Source organism: Phyllobates terribilis, unplaced genomic scaffold (genome assembly GCF_046119375.1).
Source record: "Phyllobates terribilis strain yellow unplaced genomic scaffold, ASM4611937v1 Scaffold_5__5_contigs__length_657084704, whole genome shotgun sequence".
In the NCBI taxonomy this organism is placed as follows: domain Eukaryota; kingdom Metazoa; phylum Chordata; class Amphibia; order Anura; family Dendrobatidae; genus Phyllobates; species Phyllobates terribilis.
Genome location: NW_027362765.1, coordinates 374,474,926 through 374,494,432, shown reverse-complemented (window position 1 = coordinate 374,494,432; position 19,507 = coordinate 374,474,926). Strand labels below are relative to the sequence as shown.

The 19,507-nt window shown below is 44.6% G+C and overlaps 1 protein-coding gene across 1 annotated transcript; it reads right to left on the bottom strand.

The window, feature by feature from the left end:
• Positions 1–14,288: 14,288 nt before the first annotated feature.
• Positions 14,289–19,292, bottom strand: LOC141273229 (trypsin-like). Its single transcript, XM_073684800.1, has 5 exons — positions 19,160–19,292; positions 18,835–18,988; positions 16,109–16,362; positions 15,144–15,280; positions 14,289–14,537 (listed from the first exon to the last, which is right to left on the bottom strand). The coding sequence occupies exons 1-5, from the start codon at positions 19,224–19,226 to the stop codon at positions 14,388–14,390; spliced, it is 762 nt and encodes a 253-aa protein (XP_073540901.1). The 5' UTR covers positions 19,227–19,292; the 3' UTR covers positions 14,289–14,387.
• Positions 19,293–19,507: the final 215 nt, after the last annotated feature.

The window sequence follows — 19,507 nt, the reverse complement described above, 5'->3', positions numbered from 1 at the left end:
TCGTCGAACACCTTCGAACACCGTTAAAACCAATGGCAGGCAAACAAAAACACATAGAAACACATAGAAAACACCTTCAAAGGTGTCCAAAAGCTGACAAACTGCTCAGAAGACACAACTAACACATGGAAAAGTGACAAGTACATATAGTCATGCGAAAAGAAAAGAGGTGGAGGAGTAAAAGGAGGGGGAGACACAGATATAGGCATGTCATGCCCTTCTAAAATCCAAAAAGTGAGAAGCCGAGACGGCCAGTCCGCTCCTGCCCGTGCCACCTCCGTGTCGCCGGGTTTGTGCCAGAGCCGCGGTGAACCCTGACGGCCAGCCCCCCTCTCCCAATACTGGTGCCTGTCCGCTGGTGGGTCTAGAGAGCCCCCCTGTGGTGGAGGCAGCTCTAAGCTTTTTAATTTAAATTGTCCCTCTAATTTGAATGAATACACTTTAAATCCATTTACAAGGATCTATTGGAGGGCAAGTCTCATGCCAGCAGCCGCGTAATTCCAGCTCCAGTAGCGTCCACTAAAGCTGCTGCAGTTAAAAAGCTTTTATAAGGATCGAGCTCGGCTGTCCACCGCAAGGCATCCTAGTGCCAGTCCCAGCCCCTATGCCTTGGGGTGCCTCCTGATGCTCTTCACTGAGTATCCCGTGGTCCCGAAGCATTTCCTTTGAAAAAATTAAGTGTCCAAACTACAGGTGGTGTAGCTTGCTTAACAGCCGGGATAATCCGCTGACTAGCAGACACTGCTACTAGGCACAAAGTATTTCCTGGGCTAGATGCAGTTAAAAATTTGTAAGTAGATACTCTCATTGGATGCTGAGAAAGCATTCCATAGAGTCTCCTGGCACGCCATATATGATTCTCTTAAAAAGCTTGGGGTAGGGGTCTAGGGGACCCTTTTATAGCCAAAATCACGGCCCTGTATCACAATACGTCACCTAGGCTGAAGATAAATGGAACTGTAGCACCGAGGGCTCGGTTGCTACAGACGTATTGCACCTCACCCAGAGGTGTGATATCTCACTCTCAGATAAGGATGGAGTGTGGATCAGGACCCGACACCTGCATGCATTACACCACATTGCCATGGGGCAGGGCGACCAATATGCCCCTGAGATGGGCACGACAGTCCCTGTCCCTGGCTGGAGTGGGGGGAGGGAACACTGAGGAAGGGGAACCCTGCAGTGCAGGAGCAGGGAGGAAGCAGTTCCTGGGTGCATTGAGAAGGGAGTATAAAATGTGGGCACCATCTTAGTTCAGTGCAGAGAAGTCTGAGCAGAAGTGGCAGGGAGCAGGGGCTCTGCATGAGCTCTGCTCCGGAGGCGGGCCTAGTAACAGAGGCCCAGGCCTGCAAGAGGGAGAAGGAAGGAAGAGGAGCGGAGAAGGCTCCAGGAATGAGGAATGAAGGGATCCCAGGGGTGCGGACGGGCGAGTCGCCACCGCACGCCCGAATCCACCTGCGTGGAGGGGTCAGGCCAAAGGGGGAGACCGGTCCCCGAACTAGTGGAGGCAGGAAACGACCCTCAGCTAGAAACCGGAGGCTCTGACATTTTATGTGGCGCAGCCCCTTGCTCCACCCGCTAGGAAGGCACCACATAGGGTCAGGGAAACTGGCGCCAAGTTTACCAAGAGGAGGCCCGAGGCAGCCGGACAGAAGTGTTGGTAAGAAAGGCCAGACAAAGGACACACAAAGGGGGTCCTGTGAAGCGCTCCAAAGTTATCTGGGAGTTGTCTGAGCCCCTCACCTGGTGAGCACAGTACGACGTGGGCAGCCGTTACCTGCAGACGTGGTCTGGATAATAAGAACTGTGTGTAAAGGCCCTGAACTGCATCACTGACTCCGTGTCGTTACTGCTGCTGCCCTGCACCATCACCCCCATCCTCCGCATACACTGCCCTGAGGCTATACTCCTCCCGTGGGGAGTTATGCTACGCTCTGCTGCACCCACAACACCAGCCTTAGCGGTCTGCCCTGTAGCGGCGGTTCACTCTGACCGCAATCCACGGGTGGCGTAGTCGGACATTTAAACATCAAAACCACATAAATAGTTCCGCCACTGGTTTGACCGCCCTGAGCCACGGAACCGGATCGCCGCCACGAAGACTACAACCACCAGCATCCACCAAAAAGGGTCCGGCTCCGGGTGTCCCAAGGCCCAGGGGGTGCGTCAGAACATTTTCATCACCTTTCACAATCACCAATGGGACAAGGCAGGGATGTCCTCTGTCCCCTCTCTTATACATCCTAGTGACGGAGCACCTGCTCTCATCAATTCGCCATAACCCCAATATTAGGTGGATTGAGGTGGGAGGCACCGAGTACAAGTGCTCTCTATTTGCTGATGATGTCCTAGTATATATCACTCAATCACATATATCCATCCCTGCTGTTATGGCTGAAATAGATCACTTTGTTACATGGTAAAATTTTAAAATCAATGCAGCGAAGTCTGAGGCCCTCGATGTCTCCCTCCCTAAATCCATATAGGATTCCATCCAGTCCAACTTTCCCTTTGCCTGGCCCTCACAGGGTATCAAATACTTAGGAATTCCTATTCATAGAGACCTCGCCCATCTATGTTATCTTAATTTTGGGCCCTTTATTGAACAATTCCATACAGACCACGGTTGGCAAGTTAGAACTGTAAGATTCACTACGTGAACCACTGGTGTTTTGTGGAAAAGCACATGTACACCGCGTTCCAAATTATTATGCAAAAAGTGTTTAGGAGTGATAAGGGAAGAATTTGTTTGTTTGTCAGTTAAACTCATTGATGGTGATGTGTGTCAGGGCTCTTTATATCACTGTAAGCAATTGCAGACACCTGTGCTAATTAGTTTGGCAGGTGTGTCCAATGAAAGGCAAGACTACTTAAGAAGGCTCTCTCACATTATTAAGCAGCCTACATTTTCTGCCAAAATGGGAAAGAAAAAGGATGTGTCGGCTGCTGAGAAGCAACAAATTGTGGAGTGTTTAGGTCAAGGCATGACTACAATCAACATTGTGCGATGATCAGGATGAAGTGTCTTGGCAATCAAGAAGTATGTAGCTGATTCACAGTACACACGTGTGCGTGCTGATAAGGGCAAATTGAGGACTCTTTCCTACAGGCAATTACGTCAGGTTGAAAGAGCAGCGGCAAAAAAGCCTTGTCATAGCAGCAGACAAGTTTTTGAAGCTGCTTGTGCCTCCAACGTCCCCCGAACAACAAGATGCAGGGTCCTTCAGAGGTTTGCAGCTGTGCATACGCCATCCTGTCGACCTCCTCTATCCACTTCACACAAGCAGAAACGGCTCCAGTGGGCCAAACATTACATGAAGACTGATTTCAAAACTGTTTTCCTCACGGATGAGTGCCATGCAGCGCTCGATGGTCCAGATGAATGGAGTGGAGGATGGCTGGTTGATGGACACCCCACGCAAACACGTCTACAGCGCCAACAAGGAGGAGGTGGAGTAATGTTTTGGGCTGGAATCATGGGGAGAGAGATTGTCGGCCCCTTTAGGATCCCTGAAGGCGCTAAAGATAAACTCCATAATGTATGTGGATTTTCTCAAACAGCACTTCCTGCCATGGTTCAAGAAGAAGAACCGTGTATTTCACAGCAAGATCATTTTTCTGCATGATAATGCACCATCTCATGCTGCACATAAAACATCTGCATCTCTGGCTGATATGGGCATAAAAGGGGACAAACTTATGGTGTGACCCCCATGCTCCCCTGACCTCTACCCCATTCAGAACCTTTGGAGCATCATTAAAAGGAGTGTCTATGATGGCGGGAGGCAGTTCACATCTAAGCAACAGCTCTGGGAGGGTATTCTGTCCTCATGCAAAACAATTGAAGCAGAAACCATCCAAAACCTGACAAATTCAATGGACGAGAGAGTTCAGAAGCTCCTTTCGAACAAGGGGTCCTATGTGAAAATGTAACATCACCTAGAATAAAGTTTTGAGTTGAAAACTGTTTGAGTTCAGTTTCTAACAACCTGCTAATGCTTATAATTTCAAAAATGACCATTTTTTTGGTCTTTATTAAAATGAAAAGGTTGATCGAAAAGTTTGGGGGATCTAAGAGTGTGGCAACCCAGTAGTCATGATTACTTCGAATTCTGACAATATGAGGGTCATGCTGCAGGTAGTGCAGCAAGAAGGCACTTATGTGTCTTGCGCATCTCGGAGCCCCAAAATTATTTTCCGGGCTAGATGCAGCTAAAAATTATTTTTAATTTTAAATCTGGTGAAGCTTATTATAGATGGCCTAATAGGATCAGTGCTGCACACTGCTACAAAGCCCAAATTATTTTCCAGTCAAGATACAGATAAACATGATTAGTAATTTGAAAGCTTAAAACGGTTGGTAGGGTGATTTTAACCAATCATCAAGCTTTTACTCTCCCCAGGATGACACAGGGGTAGAAAAGTCGTTTCGGATCCATGATTTGTTCATCTTTATGAACGTGAGTCTGTCTACATTATCAGTGGAGAGCCGCGTGCGCTTATCTGTCAGCACACCACCAGCAGCGCTGAACACACGTTCAGACAGAACGCTGGCTGCGGGGCATGACAAGATCTCCAAGGCGTAAGTGGCTAGCTCCGGCCATTTATCCAGATTGGAAGCCCAAAAAGAGCAAGGGTCCAGTGACACAGTCGTGGCTTCAATGTTTACTTGGAGATACTCCTGTACCATCGTCTCTAGGCGTTGACTATGTGTCAGACTTCTTGTCTCCTGTGGCCTTGCAAAGGATGGGCTAAAAAAGTGGTGAAATGATTCCGCAAAATTGATGTTACCAGCAGATACTGTGGTTCTGTTACGGTTTGAGTGCTGAACACTTGACGGTCCCACGGTTGGCAAGTTGGAACTGTGAGATTCACTACGTGCACCACTGGTATTTTGTGGAAAAGCACATGTAAGATTCTGCAACAGTCTCTGCTGATACTCCTGCATGCGTGCATCCCTTTCTATGGCAGGAATAATTTCTGCAAATTTGCTTTTGTACCGGGGATCTAACAGTGTGGCAACCCAGTAGTCAGGATTATTTCTAATTCTCACAATTCGAGGGTCATGTTGCAGGTAGTGCAGCAAGAAGGCACTCATGTGTGTTGCGCATCCAGGAGCACCAAGTCCCTGTTGTGTTGGTGGCGAGGTAACAATCATGCTTCCTTCCTCTGTCCTCTCCCCCCAACCTCGCACAACAGAAATGTGATCAAGGTCTCCCTCATCTGATGAGTCTTCCATCAGTTCGTCCTCCACTTCTTCCTGGGCTCCTGCACCTTCCTCACTAGTTTGGCTGCTACCATGCGCCCTGGTAAAATCATCTCCCCCACCCTCACATGCCTGCCGCCTTGGTGCTGCCGACCGTCTGGACCTTGCAGATGTTAGCCCTTCCGCATACAACTCCTCCTCCTCTACTTCCTCCACCTCCTCTTGTGCCACCACCTGACTCCGAATTCTGTTTAACATGTGCTCCAGCATGTAAATCACCGGAATAGTCATGCTGATAATGGCATCGTCAGCACTAAACATCTTCGTCGCCATTTCAAAACTGTGCAGAAGGGTGCATAGGTCCCTGATCTGAGACCACTCCTCCAGCGTGATTTGCCCCACCTCTGAATCTCGTTGGCCCAGGCTATACGTCAGAACGTATTGCACCAGGGCTTGTCGGTGCTGCCACAGTCGCTGCAACATGTGCAGAGTTGAATTCCACCGGGAGGCACATCGCATTTTAGCCGGTGAAGTGGCAGGCCCAACGACTTCTGTAGAGATGTAAGTCGCTGAGCTGCGGGATGCGAACGGCGGAAGTGAGCACACAGCGACCGTGCCCTCTGCAGAAGGCCATCTAGTCTGGGATAGTGGGCTAAAAATTGCTGGACAACCAGGTTCAACACGTGAGCCATACAAGGCACGTGTGTGACATTGCCCCGGCGAAGGGCCGCACCCAGGTTTGCAGCATTGTCGCACACGGCCTTCCCTGGTTTCAGGTCCAGTGGAGACAACCATTCATGAAATTGGTTCTCCAGAGCTGACCACAACTCCTCAGCTGTGTGACTCACATTTCCCAGACATTTCAATGTAAAAACCGCCTGATGACGTTGAGCCCTACTGCCAGCATAGTAAGGAGGTGTGCAGGATCCCTTCTGCACAGTTAGAAAGCTTGTGGCATGACCAGACAGGCTTTGGGTGCAGGTGGAAGACCGAGAGGAGGTTGAGGAGGCAGAAGCAGTGGAGGAACTTTGACATAAAGAGGATTGACGCACAACTCGTGGGGACGGCAAGACTTGGACAGCAGCCCCTTGTCCTGCTGTCACCATAGTTACCCAGTGCCCAGTCAGCGACATGTAACGCCCCTGTCCATGCCTACTCGTCCAAGTGTCTGTGGTGAAATGCACCCTGTCACACACAGAGTTTCTCAAAGAAGCGGTGATGTTGTGTGCGACATGCTGGTGGAGCGCAGGCACACCTTTCTTTGAGAAGTAGTGCCAACTGGGCATCTGGTACTGGGGCACTGCGACGGACATAAGGTCTCGAAAATCCTCTGTGTCCACCAGGCGGAAAGGCAGCATTTCTGTAGCCAAGAGCTTGCAGATGGTGAAATTCAACCTCTTAGCTTTTTCATGGCTAGGAGGAAATGGTCTTTTACTTGTCCACATCTGAGGGACCGAGGGCTGGCTATTGTGCTTAGACGGGGTTGATAAGGGTGTCCCCGGCAAACTGCCGGTCTGTGAGGAAGATGCAGGCGGACATGTTAGGTTGCCTTGATCCAAAGGTGGTGCTATCGATGTCGGACAGCGCTCAAGACCAGCTGGTGTTACCACCTCCAAAGAAAATGATGACCTGCCAATCACGCTGGCTGTTGCGGGTAAAGAGGTGGCAGGTCTGCGCCCCAAAACAGGTGTGACTGCTGTCCCCCCAGTCACAGAGGATGAAGAGGCCGCGGATGCACAAGATATGGCAGACAGTGGTTGGCCCGGCCGGCTAGGCCGCATTGTAGCACACTGAGCTTCCCACTGCAACTTATGCTTCATGTCCATGTGCCGGTTCATGCATGAAGTACTCAAACTATGTATTTTTTGGCCTCTACTTAGCTTTTGCTGACAAATGTTACAGATAACACGAGTTGGGTCATCTTTATCGATCTGAAAAAATGCCCAGGCTATGCAAGGCTTAGCACCCATGCGACCTGAAGAGCCACCACGACTTGTGGTGAGAGGCAGAGTTGTGTTTGAGGATGCAGTTGTTGACGTGCTTCCAGTACTACGTCTCTGTCCAGGAAGGCGCAACCTGACCTCGTCGTCACTAGCATCTTCCTCCACCTCCTCTGCTGACCTCATCTCTTGGCTGACTGTGGGTTGACAGTAAGTGGGATCTCCGACCTCATCATTATCACCCTGTGCGTTATCACACCCGTCGTCCTCAGAGCCAACCTGTTCCTGCCCTGACAAAAAACTAAAGTTGTCGCTCCAATCAGGTATTTGAGTCTTATCATCGTCTTCCTCATTGTCTCCACCAACAGGAGTTACAGTTTGGGAATGAGGGTCTACATTATGGTCAGAACCTTCTGCGTCTGGTCCTGGATCCGACTCATAAAGATTCTGGGCATCAGTGCATATCATTTCCTCGTCTGGATTCACAGAAGCGCTGGAGTCGACCTCTGATTCCCAGGCTATAGTATGAGTAAACAGCTCTGCAGACTCAACCATCTGTTCTACCTCATACTCAGACGGGCAGCTGGAGATTTGGGAGCTGTGAGGAAGCAAGTGCGATTTGGGTGACACCTTTGAGGACTGGAGTATTTGTGATGTTGAAGTTGATGTGGAGGAGAGCCCACTTAAAGGAGCACTTGATATCCGTTGAAGCACCTGCTGTTTTTGTGCCTCATCTGGAATTTGTAGCGATTGGCGTGGCCGTAAGAAAGGGATCTTATCACATTGTCCGCTAAAAGAAGTAGACATTTTAGTTTGGCTGGAAGATGGTCTTTCTTCTGCACCTACCCCACGGACACAACCTTTTTTCCCCTTCCCAACACGCCTATTCCCCTTTCCACCAGCAGCAGGCCTTTTTCCACTCATTTTGGTGGTTAACTAATTCACAACTCTGGAGTTGTTTGCACAAAAAAACAATGGATGGTAACCGAGCAGAGCTGAGTGGCCAAACTGTGGTATTAGGCCAAAACTATTGGCTGGGTTAGATGCAGAAAAAAATATATTCAGTTTGCAACCTGATGGAGGTCAGTATAGATGGACTAATAGACCAAGTCCCACACACCGCTAGAAGCCCAAATATTTTTTCAGAGCTAGATGCAGAAAATTTTTTTATTCAATTTGCAACCTGATGGAGGTCAGTATAGATGGACTAATAGACCAAGTCCCACACACTGCTAGAAGCCCAAATATTTTTTCAGAGCTAGATGCAGAAAAAAATTATTTTTAATTTGCAACCTGATGGAGGTCAGTATAGATGGACTAATAGACCAAGTCCCACACACCGCTAGAAGCCCAAATATTTTTTCAGAGCTAGATGCAGAAAAAAATTATATTCAATTTGCAACCTGCTGGAGGTCAGTATAGAAGGACTAATAGAACAAGTCCCACACACTGCTAGAAGCCCAAATATTTTTTCAGAGCTAAATGAAGAAAAAAATTATTTTTAATTTGCAACCTGATGGAGGTCAGTATAGATGGACTAATAGACCAAGTCCCACACACTGCTAGAAGCCCAAATATTTTTTCAGAGCTAGATGCAGAAAAAAATTATTTTTAATTTGCAACCTGATGGAGGTCAGTATAGATGGACTAATAGAACAAGTCCCACACGCTGCTAGAAGCCCAAATATTTTTTCAGAGATAAATGAAGAAAAAAATTATTTTTAATTTGCAACCTGATGGAGGTCAGTATAGATGGACTAATAGACCAAGTCCCACACACTGCTAGAAGCCCAAATATTTTTTCAGAGCTAGATGCAGAAAAAAATTATTTTTAATTTGCAACCTGATGGAGGTCAGTATAGATGGACTAATAGACCAAGTCCCACACACCGCTAGAAGCCCAAATATTTTTTCAGAGCTAGATGCAGAAAAAAATTATATTCAATTTGCAACCTGCTGGAGGTCAGTATAGAAGGACTAATAGAACAAGTCCCACACACTGCTAGAAGCCCAAATATTTTTTCAGAGCTAAATGAAGAAAAAAATTATTTTTAATTTGCAACCTGATGGAGGTCAGTATAGATGGACTAATAGACCAAGTCCCACACACTGCTAGAAGCCCAAATATTTTTTCAGAGCTAGATGCAGAAAAAAATTATTTTTAATTTGCAACCTGATGGAGGTCAGTATAGATGGACTAATAGACGAAGTCCCACACACTGCTAGAAGCCCAAATATTTTTTCAGAGCTAGATGCAGAAATTTTTTTTATTCAATTTGCATCCTGATGGAGGTCAGTATAGATGGACTAATAGACCAAGTCCCACACACTGCTAGAAGCCCAAATATTTTTTCAGAGCTAGATGCAGAAAAAAATTATTTTTAATTTGCAACCTGATGGAGGTCAGTATAGATGGACTAATAGACCAAGTCCCACACACTGCTAGAAGCCCAAATATTTTTTCAGAGCTAGATGCAGAAAAAAATTATTTTTAATTTGCAACCTGATGGAGGTCAGTATAGATGGACTAATAGAACAAGTCCCACACGCTGCTAGAAGCCCAAATATTTTTTCAGAGATAAATGAAGAAAAAAATTATTTTTAATTTGCAACCTGATGGAGGTCAGTATAGATGGACTAATAGACCAAGTCCCACACACTGCTAGACGCCCAAATATTTTTTCAGAGCTAGATGCAGAAAAAAATTATTTTTAATTTGCAACCTGATGGAGGTCAGTATAGATGGACTAATAGACCAAGTCCCACACACCGCTAGAAGCCCAAATATTTTTTCAGAGCTAGATGCAGAAAAAAATTATATTCAATTTGCAACCTGCTGGAGGTCAGTATAGAAGGACTAATAGAACAAGTCCCACACACTGCTAGAAGCCCAAATATTTTTTCAGAGCTAGATGCAGAAAAAAATTATTTTTAATTTGCAACCTGATGGAGGTCAGTATAGATGGACTAATAGACCAAGTCCCACACACTGCTAGAAGCCCAAATATTTTTTCAGAGCTAGATGCAGAAAAAAATTATTTTTAATTTGCAACCTGATGGAGGTCAGTATAGATGGACTAATAGAACAAGTCCCACACGCTGCTAGAAGCCCAAATATTTTTTCAGAGATAAATGAAGAAAAAAATTATTTTTAATTTGCAACCTGATGGAGGTCAGTATAGATGGACTAATAGACCAAGTCCCACACACTGCTAGACGCCCAAATATTTTTTCAGAGCTAGATGCAGAAAAAAATTATTTTTAATTTGCAACCTGATGGAGGTCAGTATAGATGGACTAATAGACCAAGTCCCACACACCGCTAGAAGCCCAAATATTTTTTCAGAGCTAGATGCAGAAAAAAATTATATTCAATTTGCAACCTGCTGGAGGTCAGTATAGAAGGACTAATAGAACAAGTCCCACACACTGCTAGAAGCCCAAATATTTTTTCAGAGCTAAATGAAGAAAAAAATTATTTTTAATTTGCAACCTGATGGAGGTCAGTATAGATGGACTAATAGACCAAGTCCCACACACTGCTAGAAGCCCAAATATTTTTTCAGAGCTAGATGCAGAAAAAAATTATATTCAGTTTGCAACCTGATGGAGGTCAGTATAGATGGACTAATAGAATGATGCTATGCCCAAAAGATTTTACTTCACTAGGTGCAGTAAAAAAATTGGTATTCTATACACAGGTGTTATATCTTGCAACACAGATAGGCTACTCCACTGACTAACACACTCTGCAATAGGCCAAAAAGGATTAGCTTTGCTAGATTCAGCCAAATGCTGTGAAAAAAACTTGCACAGCACTGGCACAGACCTGCCTGGCAAAAACTGATAGGAACTGATGTAACCTAGTCCTGAAAAGGACTCCAATTACAATTAGTCTTTACTCCCACAATCTATCTATTTAAGAGCACAGACCTGCTTGATAAAAGTCGTAGGAAATGCTGTAACCTAGTCCTTAAAAGGACTGCAATCACAACTATTCCCTACTCCCAAGCTATCTGTATATTTGTGCGAAAATTGGCTTGAAATTAACAAGGTATAGCGCACACAGCAACAGCGGTGCCGTCTAACACGCAGCTGCAGCAGTGAGAAAATGGTGGCGACGGGGAAAATGGCTTGGTCTTATAGGGCAAGGACATGTGACATACACTGCCAATCACACATGCCCTTGCTTGTGTGAAAAAAAGCACTTCGCTCCGTGTGTGCGCTGCTGATAGGCTGACAGATTGCACCTCCCCACTGCAAATGCGGGAAAGAGAAAAAAAAATGGAGATCTTCATTGTTCCTGCAGAGATCCATCCCCTGCCCCCCCCCCACCCCACTGTACACTCAAACTGCGTATTAACATTAATTTTCATCATTACTGAGAAAAAATCCAGTTATGATTTTGGTGCACGAACAGTTATCGAACATAACCTCGAACAGCCGAATTTTTCTCAAATTGTTCGTGTTCGCCGACCGGCTCGAACACCGCCCAAAACAGCTGGAATTTGAGATTGGCGAACAGTTCGAGTAGAACAACGCTCATCTCTACTAAAGACGCCTGGTGCCAACAGATACTGAGGCCTGCCAACCTCTAGCTCTAACTTGTGTACTGCATGACGCAAGTCAATACGGTCTGCAAGAGATATTAACTCCTCCAGAGAGGTTGGAATTTCTCTGGTAGATAAAGCATCTTTAATATGCCCGGCCAGACCCTTCCAGAACACCGGGATAAGCGACCGCTCAGACCAATCCAGTTCAGCCGCTAAGGTTCTGAACTGGACGGCATAATGACTGGCCGTGGCCGAACCCTGGACCAACGCAAGGAGCTTAAGAGCCGTATCATGCGTGACCTGAGGACCCAGGAAAACACTTTTTAGGGTCTTAAGGAAAAGACCCGCATTTACTACAACCGGGTCGTTCCGCTCCCATAGAGGAGTAGCCCACTCCAGAGCCCTGTGAGAAAGCAATGAGATGATATATCCCACTTTGGCTCTTTCGGAGGGGAACTATGCCTCCATCATCTCCAAATGAATGGAGCATACATTAATAAAACCCCTGCAAAGTTTACTATCCCCAGAAAATTTCTCCGGGAGAGCAAACCGGGGTAATGGGGCACTTGCAGTGGTTGCAGTATTCACCGCAGCCGAGTTAATGATATTGGCTGCTAGAGTAGCCGCCTGGGTAGCTACTGCAGTGATATCAGCGACCGGAGCAGTTTGTTCCAGAGTTCTAAGTATGGTCTCCAGTTGCAGTATATAACGCTGCAGTTGTTGATTGTCAGCCATGTTCGGTAAGACCCTAGCACTCAGATACTGTTAGGAGGGTGGTTGCAAACAACTTTAATTTAATGGAACGCAATCGACCCCGGGGTCCGCAATGCAGCCTGGAGGACTGCTGCCGAACACTTTCCGGGTGGAAAGGAAAGCGACAACTTAAATATTAAACCCTTCCGTGTTTCTCCACACAGGAACGGGTATAGCGGTACGCTCTATCTCCGTTAACTGCAAGGGAGAAGAGAGTCCAGGATAGCACCTACTGAACTGATAAACCACTCCGTGTTAAAGCACACGGAGCAGGTTTCAGCGGTTCACACAATCTCCAAGAACCGCAGGGAGACGTGCAACCGGGGAAGAAGCAGTAGCCCTGTCTTCGATACAGGCGCTACGCAGTAGGGGTTGGTGCTAGGATGCGTGAGTGACTACGCCGACGGGTACACGTGCCTCCAGCCGGCGTGCTACCGGACAGCAGGAGATTACTCCACATGTCTGACAGGCAATAGCCGTGAACAGGACGTCTGCAGGCTTCCCTGGGTGTTTGGCGACCCCTTTGGCTGAGCCAGACTGCTAGACGAAGCTACCTGCCTCTATGGAGCTAACCTGCCTAGCGAAACTACACGTGGACCAGAGTCGTCCACACACCAGCATCACAAGCTCAAAAGATCTGAGCGCATCGCCATGTTTGTGGGCGGGCCTTTTAAAGACTAAGCCCTGCCCACCGACGCGCCATTGGTGAAGTTACCCGTGGACCAATCAGGCGGTGCCAGGTCACCGGGTCAGGTGGGTGCCAACCCACCAATCATGATCCGCCAGGTCACGGACATGGTCAGTGCGGCAAATCCTGGACTTAGATTCCACAAGCCCTGTCTCCCTCTGCAACCCAGGCTTAACATTGCTAGGCGCAACTACCTGGGAGATAAACAGTGCTTGCGGACCAGCTAGGCATTGAGGCTGATGGTGATGCTGAACAGCATCAGCCCCAGCTGGATAGAAATGGGAGACCACAGAAGGTCCTGGACCCATTTCAAATCCAGCACCAGACCGACGCCTCACAGTTACCCTTTTGCTTCTCAGTGTATAGGGGGCTGTGGAGCCTTCATACTTTATGTTGGAGGCTGCAGGGACATTATACTTTATATTGGGGAGCTATGGGGCCATTATACTGTAAATAGGGGAGCTATAGGGAGATAGTACACTAGGCAGTGCAGTGCATCAACATTTAATTGTATGACATAGTGATGTAGCAGCTACACAGAGTGAACTTTGCCAATGCATCCTCTGTTATGTCTTGCACCCACAGCCGAAATTTAACAATGCAGCTGGCACCTTAACAGTATTTTTCTAAGTGTCCCCAGATCCCATTTAAGTTTGAAACTGCTGATCTAGATTATGTTGTCCAGTTAATGCATCTATTTGGAAGTAGTTATAATTTTTGTGGCACTGTAGGATTTCCTCTCCTCTTGTGGTCCATAGTCCCTGACTCTTAAGACACACTGATACTTGTTCAGTTGCAAATACTTCAATGATTTTTTTAACTTCATCTTTCATAATTCATAATTCTCATGTAATCAATGTAAAAGACGTACACAATGAGCCTGGTAGCTGCTACCAATGCAAGTAACACGATGGGATGCCGATGATGTTAAGATAGTTTTATCCCCAACTAGAAATTATTGTGGAACTTATGAGTCCTATGGTCTCGAAGGAGCTTATATTTTGAGTCAGGATATTAAATAATAATAAAGAAGACAGTTGGCAACTCTTTATTATCACCTTCCAATGGATAAACTGCAGGATATTGAACTAGATGTACCGGTCTTTCAACATTCCCACCTCCCTATAAATTATAAACCGAGGCTGTGATTTGGTTTAACTTTTTATTGATCGTGAACTGCCACAAGGTTGTGAATTACAATAAAGTAACAGAGTAAGAGCAGATGACCATCAGAAGAAGGAAAGAGTTTAGTTGGCGGCAACGGTGCTGGAGATCCAGGAGTTGTAGTTGCAGACCTTGGTGTAGACACCAGGATAGTTCTTGAGGGCACAGCCATATCCCCAGGAGACAATACCCTGGAGCCGTCCACTGCAGACCACTGGTCCACCAGAGTCACCCTGAGAAGAAGCAAAGAGTAATAAATATCATGTATCTATATTCTAAGAAATGAGACAAGAGACATCTCTCTCGTATAAGAGCAACTGAAAGTTCTTGAGCCCCAATAAAAAACAGTGACCCCCATGTTTCATGTGCCATTTATAATTCTAGTCCCTTTGTTAATGGCAGGGGAATCCATGTTCTCCCTCAAGCAGCGGGGCCCCTGAAACTGCAACCTCGACATCCTTGGCTTATAGCTAGGAATTCAATTCCTTACAAGGTCTGTCTCATTTGTTGCACTTGAAGAAATGGAGAAACAGGAATTTAATTTCTCTTGATCAGGAAATGTCTCCCGATCTTGATAAATATTGATGCCCAGCAAGCACTTGTTCTTAGTGTTGTGAGGGGAATAGGCTCAGGCAGACACTTACATCTTATCTCCAATGAGGACAGTGTATAGGGCATGCTGAAATCTAATATGTCTGACATGTGAAGAGTGTAAGGACATGACCATATACAATTTTCAGTCAGCAGGTTCTGCAGAAATCTAATGTACATGGCTATCTTAACAGCTCTAATCTTAGGGTAACAGATCTGAAATGTATGAGGTTATAAAGCCACATTACCTGGCAGGAATCTTTGCCTCCTTCCAAATATCCAACACAGATCATGTTGCCGGTGATCTCTCCGGGGTAGGCGTTGCTACACTGGGAAGCAGTCAGGACGGGGGCATCCACACACTGGAGAAGGTTGGGCATGTTTGCTACAAGTAAAGTTACATAAAACGTTAGCATATAGTATATAGAATCCAAAATTACTAACTGTATTTAGTAAAAAAAAAAGATAAAATCATCAATAATTGCAATGTTTGCATGTGTTCTTGTGCAGTTTAATATTAAAGTTTTTTGATGCCTTTTACAATAAGATTTCTACACACAAGAAGCTCGTGGTTGATCTCTCCATGATGGTCTAGCATATATTTCATCAACCAAAAAATGTATCTTTCATTATACCTTTTCCCTAAGTGTTAATTGTAAACATGGCTCTATCTAAGGTAGGAAAGATCTAGAAAAATTATGTTTGAAATGGAGCATTATATGATCTTGCTAAACTCAATTTAGAACATAAAATTGATGAACTTCCTTTCATTTTCCCCATCTGATCATCAGCAAAAGATAGTGATGGTATTAAAAGAGTTTTTATCTAAATATTTTGTCTTGATATTGGCCTAATGGGGCATATCGTGCTGGTTATCCTGGTTGGAACCAATCATGTAAAAATCCAAAAAAAGAGAACAGCTGCAAAGTAATTATTAGCTCTTAGTGACTCCAACGTTTCTCATGAATTTTATTTTTAAGTCTATAAAAAAATAGTCTGATATTTCTAATTTCTCACTTATATAACCCCACTTAATAATGTATTTGAGTTATTTAACAATAGTCTCCAACCCTGAGGAGTTTCTACCTCTGAGAAGTCTCCACCCATGAGCAGTCTCTACGTCTGAGCAGTTTCAAATCCTGAGCAAACGTCAGCTAAGTATATATCAGTGGCTCGTAAACTTCTAAATCAGTGACTTTATTTCTTGACTTACTTCCACTGCTGAGGGTGTTGCCCCATCCGGAGATCAGACAGCTGGTGCCGGCAGCAGGGCAGCCACTGGGCAGGCCTACAGCCTGGACGTAGGAGTTGAGGGTGGCAGCAGAAGCCAGCTTGATCATCATAATGTCATTGTCCAGGGTCCTGGAGTTGTAGCTGGCATGTCTGATGACTTTGGCGGAGTTGATGAACTGCTCGGTACCTTCACTGACAGCGATGTTGTGTTCTCCCAGTCTCACCTGTAAGCTCCTTGAAGAAGATAATAAATGGCCGCACTATCAGTCAAGATTAATAATTAAGCTAGATGAATTAAGAAAGTAATATAGATTAGTGCTAGGATTGTGCTACATGTTAAAAATCCCATAAAATATGGAACTGATACTAAAATCGATTTATAATTAAGATTACACCATATATGTTTTGTATTGCAGCACTAGCTTTAAAGTGTTTGTCAAAATTTAGGGAAACACGCCGTCTTTCTTTCAGAAATGTCACCACACTGGTCCATAGGTTGTTTGTGGTTTTATACAGTTATATGAAAAAGTTTGGGCACCCCTATTAATATTAAGCTTAATGTTTTATAAAAATTGGTGTTTTTGCAACAGCTATTTCAGTTTGATATATGTAATAACTGTTGGACACAGTAATGTTTCTGCCTTGAAATGAGGTTTATTGTACTAACAGAAAATGTGCAATCTGCATTCAAACAAAATTTGACAGGTGCATAAGTATGGGCACCTCACCAGAAAAGTGACATTAATATTTAGTAGATCCTCCTTTTGCAAAAATAACAGCCTCTAGTCGCTTCCTGTAGCTTTTAATGATTTCCTGGATCCTGGATGAAGGTATTTTTGACCATTCCTCTTTACAAAACAATTCCAGTTCAGCTAAGTTTGATGGTCGCCGAGCATGGACAGCCCTCTTCAAATGATCCCTCAGATGTTCAATGATATTCAGGTCTGGGGACTGGGATGGCCATTCCAGAACATTGTAATTGTTCCTCTGCATGAATGACTGAGTAGATTTGGAGCGGTGTTTTGGATCATTGTCTTGCTGAAAGATCCATCCCCTGCGTAACTTGAACTTTGTCACTGATTCTTGAACATTATTGTCAAGAATCTGCTGATACTGAGTGGAATCCATGCGTCCCTCAACTTTAACAAGATTCCCGGTGCCAGCATTCGCCACACAGCCCCAAAGCATGATAGAACCTCCACCAAATTTTACTGTGGGTAGCAAGTGTTTTTCTTGGAATGTTGTGTTTTTTTGCCGCCATGCATAACGCCTTTTTGTATGACCAAACAACTCAATCTTGGTTTCATCAGTCCACAGGACCTTCTTCCAAAAAGAAATTGGCTTCTCCAAATGTGCTTTTGCATACCTCAGCCGACTCTGCTTGTGGCGTGCTTGCAGAAACGGCTTCTTTCGCATCACTCTCCCATACAGCTTCTCCTTGTGCAAAGTGTGTTGCATAGTTGACCGATGCACAGTGACACCATCTGCAGCAAGTTGATGCTGCAGCTCTCTGGAGGTGGTCTGAGGATTGTCCTTGACTGATCTCACCATTCTTCTTCTCTGCCTTTCTGATGTTTTTCTTGGCCTGCCACTTCTGGCCTTAACAAGAACTGTCCCTGTGTTCTTCCATTTCCTTACTATGTTCCTCATAGTGGAAACTGACAGGTTAAAACTCTGAGACAGCTTTTTGTAACCTTCCCCTGAACAACTATGTTGAATAATCTTTGTTTTCAGATCATCTGACAGTTGTTTTGAGGAGCCCATGATGCCACTCTTCAGAGGAGATTCAAACAGGAGAACAACTTGCAAGTGTCCACTTTAAGTAGCTTTTCTCATGATTGCATACACCTGGCGATGAAGTTCAAAGCTCAATGAGGTTACAAAACCAAAAAAAGTGCTTTAGTAAGTCAGTAAAAAGTAGGTAGGAGTATTTAAAACAAGAAAATAATAAGTGTGCCCATACATATGCACCTGTCAAATTTTGTTTGAATGCAGATTGCACATTTTCTGTTAGTACAATAAACCTCATTTCAAGGCAGAAACATTACTGTGTCCAACAGTTATTACATATATCAAACTGAAATAGCTGTTGCAAAAACACCAATTTTTATAAAACATTAAGCTTAAGATTAATAGGGGTGCCCAAACTTTTTCATATAACTGTAATTTAGCCACATTCAAGATTATAAAGTTATCCTGCAATCCAGTTGCATCCCATACACAAGAGTGTCTTTAAAGAAAATAACCATAACTTTCTAAACCTCAGAAGAACCTCTTTAAAAACGGATGAATACTTTGCTCCTTGAGTGTAGGTGTGTAGATGTCTAGGACATGCTCATTGTTTTATGATCTAACAAAGCTTTAGTAAACTCATAGGAAGGTCTTCATAAGATCTGACAGAATTGAAGCCCAGTGTCCACGTTATTAAAGAGATTTTCTAAAACAATGGTGGCTACAAATTATTGAGTTGTACAGAATACGACCCTTAGGGATCACACCAACCATCAGAGCAAACATCAGATATTTATTGTTAATTATTAATGCTGTCTTCCCACAAAATTTAATGAATGATTTTTATAAAAAAAACAACCTAAACTCTTGTCAAATCCGTATTTACATTGTGCTTCTCAACAATAAAGAATAGTGAATAATAAACGCTGAACCATTAAATTGATTAAAGTCTTGGTCAGAATTCCAGTAACTTACGACTTGTAGCAGTGAGCGGCGGAGATCACCCACAGGCTGTTGATTAGGGATCCACCACAGAAGTGGTAGCCGGAGTTCAGGGACACCTGCCAGGGGACGGAGTTCTTGCCGCAGGTATAACCTCCCACAATCTTGTCATCATCTTCAAAAGCAGCTGAGAACATTACAAATAAACAGGTTTTATGTTGTTCACATTGATGTCTCATGAGTGTAGCATAATGAAGATTAAAGAATATGATCATGAACATCAAAAACCCTCATGAGAATCAATAGAAAAAAAATTATGAAAATTAACAATAGGCTTTAGAAACAAGCGCGGGCTCACCAGCTGCTCCGAGGAGCACACAGATCAGGAGAAGTTTCATGATGGATCCAGAATGGGTATGGAGCATAAACCACAGATATTTATACCCAAAAAGCTATCAGCCATCAACCTCCTCCTCACCCAAGAGAAAGTTAATCAGTATCCACATAACCTAAAATATACATATAATCTATGGATGAAGGTCACTTTGTTGGCAATGTTCTTCTGACCTGTTGATTAGTTATAACCTTGGATGTTAATTTTCCACCCCAGAAAGTAAATTTAGCATCTCTTAAGTTCTTTGAGTTAGGTTGTAATACTGCAACATATACAGTGGGTACGGAAAGCTTTTAGACCCCTTTAAATGTT

What these genes read in the sequence shown, in the direction of transcription:
- LOC141273229 (XM_073684800.1), bottom strand. Translation starts at nt 19,226, where the DNA reads ATGCTCCATACCCATTCTGGATCCATCATGAAACTTCTCCTGATCTGT. An exon ending in TGTGCTCCTCGGAGCAGCTG is followed by an intron (nt 18,989 to 19,159) that starts GTGAGCCCGCGC and finishes TAATGTTCTCAG; the next exon opens with CTGCTTTTGAAGATGATGAC. An exon ending in CAACACCCTCAGCAGTGGAA is followed by an intron (nt 15,281 to 16,108) that starts GTAAGTCAAGAA and finishes CTTTACTTGTAG; the next exon opens with CAAACATGCCCAACCTTCTC.